Source organism: Mytilus trossulus, chromosome 3 (genome assembly GCF_036588685.1).
Source record: "Mytilus trossulus isolate FHL-02 chromosome 3, PNRI_Mtr1.1.1.hap1, whole genome shotgun sequence".
NCBI lineage: Eukaryota > Metazoa > Mollusca > Bivalvia > Mytilida > Mytilidae > Mytilus > Mytilus trossulus.
In genome coordinates, this window is record NC_086375.1 from 86,342,996 (window position 1) to 86,349,700 (window position 6,705).

At 32.2% G+C, this 6,705-nt stretch overlaps 1 protein-coding gene across 2 annotated transcripts; it reads right to left on the reverse strand.

Annotated features, from left to right (window-relative positions):
* Positions 1-872: 872 nt before the first annotated feature.
* On the reverse strand, positions 873-5,764 carry LOC134712719 (uncharacterized). Of its 2 annotated transcripts, none has more exons than XR_010106311.1 (2): positions 1,737-2,390; positions 873-1,043 (listed from the first exon to the last, which is right to left on the reverse strand). XR_010106311.1 is itself a non-coding variant. In XM_063574546.1 (2 exons), the coding sequence occupies exon 1, from the start codon at positions 5,529-5,531 to the stop codon at positions 3,177-3,179; it is 2,355 nt and encodes a 784-aa protein (XP_063430616.1). In that variant the 5' UTR covers positions 5,532-5,764; the 3' UTR covers positions 873-1,043; positions 2,399-3,176. The 2 variants fall into 2 exon arrangements, 1 of the variants encoding a protein (XP_063430616.1); XM_063574546.1 differs by lacking the exon at positions 1,737-2,390 and adding an exon at positions 2,399-5,764.
* Between the last annotated feature and the right edge of the window lie 941 nt (positions 5,765-6,705).

The following is a 6,705-nucleotide window of genomic DNA, read 5'->3' on the forward strand; positions in this document are numbered from 1 at the left end:
GTCCCCTGCCTATTGAACATAAATCCACTGGCGGAACTAACTCACAGACTGGTAGAACGAATACAAACGAAGACTTTCAGGATGGATTTTATTTTCACTTTAATGAACGGATGATGTCAGTTCAAAAGGCTGACTCCGACTGAAGAATTAATTTCAGTCGAAACATTATAAAGATAGACAATGTTTACAGGTTGCCAAAGAATTAAGATTACATAATAATAAAGTTGACAAATTTTACAAACATAAGATTAACACTTCAAAGTAACAATAGGCCGTAATTGAAAAACAGTCTATTGTTTTTCGGATTAATGTCATTGTTATCATACATGTCCTGGTCAATAATTGATAAAATAGATATTGAAAAGAATTATCTATGTACGACATTAACGGATTAAAATAATAATGAAATGAAATAGTTGTGTAACATAAATTAACACAATCCCTTCAATGGTTTTTCTCACAGTTTTGGATTAAAAAAACGACATACATGAAATATCTTAAAGAATGCAAATCAAAGATTATTGTCTGTTGAATAAGAACGAAATTGTCTGAAAGATGAAACAGTAACTATAAATAATATAAGAAACAATTCCAAATGTCCGAAATAAGAAATACATAAATTAGTCCGACTTTTTCCACGTTCACAGATTTCTCCCTCCTCGAATGAAACGCGTCCTCGCGTTTCGCAAGTATTGAAAAGTTGATAATTATCTATAAAAAGTTCTTTGGTTGTTGAAACGTCCATTTCCGGGACACTGACTTGCATTGGGACGATTGATATGATGATTCCTACAAATCCTTATTTGATTTTCCATATCGGCAGATTGATCTGTTAGAATTTTAAATTTGTTCCGAAGTTCATGGTTTTGAGATCTGTGAGCTTGTTACTTGGCGTGTTTTGTTTGTTGTGTGGAATTGCTGTATGAACTACTTGTGACTGTGCAGTTGTAATGTATGCGACCAATTTGTGTCTGACCAATATACTGAATGATAACCTCTGACTGGTTGATGATTCTGACGTATGATAACCTCTGACTGGTTGACTGGAAAAATACAGACAATTTGAAATATAGAACTTTATTCGTTGATGGTCGCTTTGCAAGTCATGATATATTATACAATACACAATAGACATGATAGAATGATATATAATATAAAACACAATATAATGACATATGAATAGCAATCACACAGTTCTTTACACGGATACAAATAAATGACTGAAACATTGTATCGGGCCAAGCAAAAGTCACATTTAATCTGAATAATGATATGACATCATTAATGACTGATTTATGAAATAGAATGGGGAAACTAGCAGAATATTGAATGACGGGGGAAACTAACTTGAAACATAATAAAAGAATGACTAAAGTCATTTGCCTTACTTACTTAAACAGATCTCAATATATGATAGCTCATTAATACCAAATATAGATTTTGACTATGAGTTTCAATGCTCAATTTAGACTGACTGTAATTTGCATACACACTTAATAAAGCTTGCTTTGATAGCTATAACATGACAATAGGAATTGTGACTTATGATAACGAAGAATAAAGACACTATAAAACATTACAATAATTAACTAAACATGCTATTTACATCAAAACAGTGGCTTGCTGCAGTTTCTTATGTTCGACTCGGGTCGCCCTCGATGAGGAGACATCGCAACCTTTCGACATGGCAAGATTATTGATTGCATGATTATGCTTGGATTATGAATTGAATTTACCTTCAGAGTCTATGACATACATGACATAAGAACTTAATAAAGAGAAACCCATGTTGACTGAATATCTGATTTGACTGAAAACGCTGTTTTCACATGGGAGATAACTCTATAATTGAACTGCCTAAAAACCTGACTATACCTTGCAGCAGCGCACTGATACTTTCATTAGCAAAATACATTGAATAAAGTAAGAAAACTAACTATGCTAAAACAAGACAAATAACTTGTCCTTTTTAAACACATAAAAACAATAATTACATATGTACATTTTAATAACTGAAACACTTCCTTAGCTGAAGATTGAAATCATTCTTTTAAATGCAAAACTAGACTTAACATAACAATACGTTACGACTGCAACTCTATTTAAACATTTTATTTAATTTAACATTTAAAAGACTTAACTTGAATTACTTAGATAGAGATGTGAAATAATTATTACTATAATTATTTACATTATTTAGATTTTATGATGACGCCACGCTATTTATCTTTTTAGCAAATGTTAAGAGATTCATATAATGACTTGATTCTTTTAAGTTTAGATATAGGTTCTTTAAAACCAGTTTCTGAATAATTTGGAATATTAGTTTTCATTAAACATAATATAAATTAACTTCTTACATTTGAAATATTAAATAACTATTAATATTTGCACTCACCTGGAAAAATACAGACAATTTGAAATATAGAACTTTATTCGTTGATGGTCGCTTTGCAAGTGACCACAAACGCCACCAAAAATACTAAAGTCATGTGACTTTGTTTCCAGGTGAGGCACAAGAAAGTTTATTTCTTAATTTAACAAAGAATTAACTGATTGAGACCCCTTGACGGTCCTCCATGGCTCATTACATCATAAATATCTATCGCTTGGGTTTTAGGCCGAATAAGCGCTAATTGAAACGACTCTAGGATTAATTGTTCTTTACATAAGAAATCTAAAGACTATGTTAAGCTGTGACTTTATCTATTATTTATCAAAAGTCTTATTTCCTTCTTTGTGAAAGTCTATTTGACACTTACATGGCTTATTTTTCACTTATAACACAAAAAGCTTTGTAAACGAAAATCTTTACATGTTAATAAATTTGAGACATTTATTTCTTTATCCATTTTTTACTTAAATAATTGAATTTATTTATTTGATATAAAATTTAGTTGTAAATTTTATAAATAAGTTAATAAGACGTGATGTCCACTTTTGCCCTGTCACATATATCCCTCCCGCTGAGAAATTCGTTGTCCCCAACGAATGAATTTTGAAAATAAATGAAATTATCCAAAATGAAATGTTTTTACCGATACAGGTTATGACAGCTGCAATATGAAAGAATAGAATACATGAGTACAGACACTGATATGAATAAGCTCTGCATGACAGAAAACATTTGTCCAGCTTGTAAATACATGACAATATATGTATATTATATAAATAAATTAAACAATTTTAAAATATTTGTGGTGTGCGATCAAAATATATGAGGTAAATGTGGTTGACATAACACTTTTTAAGAATCTTGCTTTGATTGGATTGATTGGAATTGTGTCAGGGATTGGGATGTCTTGTTTTGTATTGATGTTAACTATATAAAATCCAGACCAATCGACATGAAATCTGGTTATAAAAGTTCCTGAAATTCTTAGATTACCAATGTTACTTGGTGTGGAAATTTCCCAATCTGAAGGGCAAAGGGGTAAATTGAGAATTGGGATAACAACACAATGTAGACCGTTGCTAACTTCTAATAAGACCTGAGTGTGAGGTTGAGAACGACACTGGGTATATATGTAATGTAATGCAACACAAAATGAAATTATGGTGAGAGATGTCAAAACAAGTGATGGCCATTGACCTAACTGTGAAATAAAATCTATGTTGTAAGTTTCTGGAGTTGTAGTTTGTACATTTCTAACAAAATTGAAAGTGGGTGGAGTGATTGGAGTAACAAATGCTGATATTGATGGTGATTTTTGTAAGAGGATTAACGCAGTTGTTAATGCTCTCACTTTATTGAAAAGAAGTACACATGCTACTGTCATAATGATTGATAATCCTAAAGCAACAAGGGAGATAATGCCATTGAAATCTGGCCATGATTCGATTGCTGAAATCTGTCCATCTAACATGGATTCGGACAATGATTTGAATATGACTTTATCTTTTTTAGTAGCCTGTGCGATTCTTTTCAAACTAAAATGTAACTGTTGGTCTTGGGCAATAAATTGTGAAAATGAATGATTGTAAAAATTTAAATTGGGAAGATTCAGAACAGCTGGGTTTGTAAATGTTGTGTCACCCATTATTGAATTATAGGTCTCTGATGAGAAGAAACTTTGAATCAGTGCTAAATTAACAGGATGAAGTATAGTAACACTATCTGAATTATTTTGACATTGATCTACTTTCTTGGGTAAAAATAGCATATCTGTTGAAACTGAACACATACAAGGTATACTTAAAAGGCAAAAATTGCAACCTTTTACAATCTTATTAAAATTTTGGCAATCGAACGCTAAAGTATTTGTTTTATAGACTAAAACAGCATTGTTTGAGATTGGTTGTAATGAGGGTTTGACTACATCTATCAAAAATCTAAAATCACAAAATTCGTGAATATTGTCTTTTGAATTAAAAAATAAGGCTGATACACAATCAGGTGATGCAGATGATATTAGAGACAGACTTTCTATGCAATAAAGGATATGAGATCCTGTACATGAGTGTAGTTTTTCGTGTGAAAAGAAACCATAATATTGATTATCATTTGATACAACTAAGTATTTAGGTAAATCTAGAATTTGTGTAGCATGAGTGCTTGTGCTATTTATTGGAACTGGATATGAAAATATTTCATACATTGACATTGGTACCGAAAAAGTAGATATAGAAAATTTGAGACTTATATACAAATGTGAATGTTGTCGTGTATATAACATGTTTGCATTAGAATAATAATGAGTTGGGTCAGAATGAGTGAGATAAAAACCTTTGAATTTCTCATTAAGTATGATTTGAATTTGAGAAATAGTATGTTTCAGAACATGTGGAGGAACGAGGAAAGGTGATAATTTGCCTTTTACAAGTTCGTGGACTCCAATTGTGATTTCCTCTAAATATTTATTGATTTCTGAACTATCATTCATTTGTTTGAGTGACAGAGATGATAATTTTGCACTGACTTTTTCGAATTCAGTAATGAATTTGGCAGTTTCTTGTGTTACATTTTGAATGAAATCATGATTATTTTTGATTTCTGATACGATATTTCCAAAACGTTTATCTGTTTTTGACATATATGATGATAATAACTCATCATGATGAGCCATGGATTTGGCTAATTTATGGCTGTTTCTAGAGAGAATGTTCATATGCCGTGCAAGGCGGTTGACATCTTTGACTGTAGCCGTTCCAAACAAACTTTTTGAAATTGAACCAATAAAATCAAACAGACCTCTTTTGCTTTTGCTTTTTATGTTTGATTGCACTATTAAATTTTCTTTCGGAACAAGTTGATGAATGGTATCAACAGTGTGATTGATGTTGGATGAGATATGAGCTCGTACTGCAGATAGTTGAGATATTGCTTGATTCAATATATAACAATGCTGGTGTACAATATCACAGGACGGATATGGTTGACTTTCTTCTTTCTTGGGAATTGGGACTTGAAATGTATGATGCCAGAATTCTTGTCCAAAGATGATGTTAGACTTTTTGGAAAACACAACTCCATAATTTATGCGTTGCACAATTTCTCTTGTTGGCTCAACTTGTTGAATGCAAAGCAGCATAATCCAGATGAATGTGACATAACTTAAAGCACCTACAGAAAACAAAGTAAGAATGTTGTAGATAATGTGCAACAGTGTCGGGATAGGAATAGCGAGTTCCTAATAGCACTATAGACATGAATTAATTCATAATTTTGACACCATGGCACATTGAAGAGGAAAAGAAAGCGATAGAATTATACATGATCTAAATTATGCCATAACAAATGGAAAACACTTAACCTTACATTACATTTGAGAAATATGGTGTGTGTCTGATTTAGTCAATGAAGACTTTTAAATCTGATATCAATATGATTATTGATTTGTCATAAAAATAAACCAATTTTTAGACTTTGAAGACCTTTGACTGGTCTGATTATGACCTATGACTGATCAAAAGAAAATTACCCTTGACTGGTACAAAAATGATGACCCTTGACTGGTCGAATAGACATGACCTTTGACTGGTCGAAAAAGAGAATGACCCCTGAGTGGGCAATATAACGGTGACCTATGACTGATCCAAGTGACTATGACCCATGACTGGTCTATACATACCGGCTCAGTATATATATAGTATTTTCACATTGACGAGACCCTAGACTGGTCGAAATGACATACAATAATATAAAAACATGAAAAACAATGACAATTGATTTAACAATGCGGACTATAAGAAAATATATACATGACCGACTGTAAGACTGACAATAAAACATATTTCCCTTGAAAGACTTATATGATATCTTGACTTAAGGAAACTCTGTACAATATCTACATAATGGAGCAACCTTAAATGACTACTGAAAGAATGGATTTTTGACTGGACGTCTGCGGCGAGTGCCTTTCTGTGTCCTGGTGGCATAAAATTGTCTGATGATTTCAGTAGGGATATGTTCTTCAGGTTCCCATGTTTTCTCTGTATAGCCAGCCCATTTGATAAAAAACTCTGATTTTCCTTTGTTTTTTCTAGACTTGAGGATGCGACTGATTTCATATGTTTTATTTTGATCAATGTCTTGAATTGGATCATCAGGAACAGCAGCATCGGCGATAGTGTTGTCTTGATCATTTATTTGGGGATTTTGATCAATTTGTTGGTTGTTTTGTTGAGGTTGCACAAAGTTTGGGGGTACAATGCGCATTGGATCTTGACGAGGAACATCATCATCTGGTGCACCAAGGTCTCGTC

Excerpts from the sequence above, each read along its gene's own strand:
- LOC134712719 (XM_063574546.1), bottom strand. The coding sequence starts at position 5,531 with ATGCTGCTTTGCATTCAACAAGTTGAGCCAACAAGAGAAATTGTGCAA.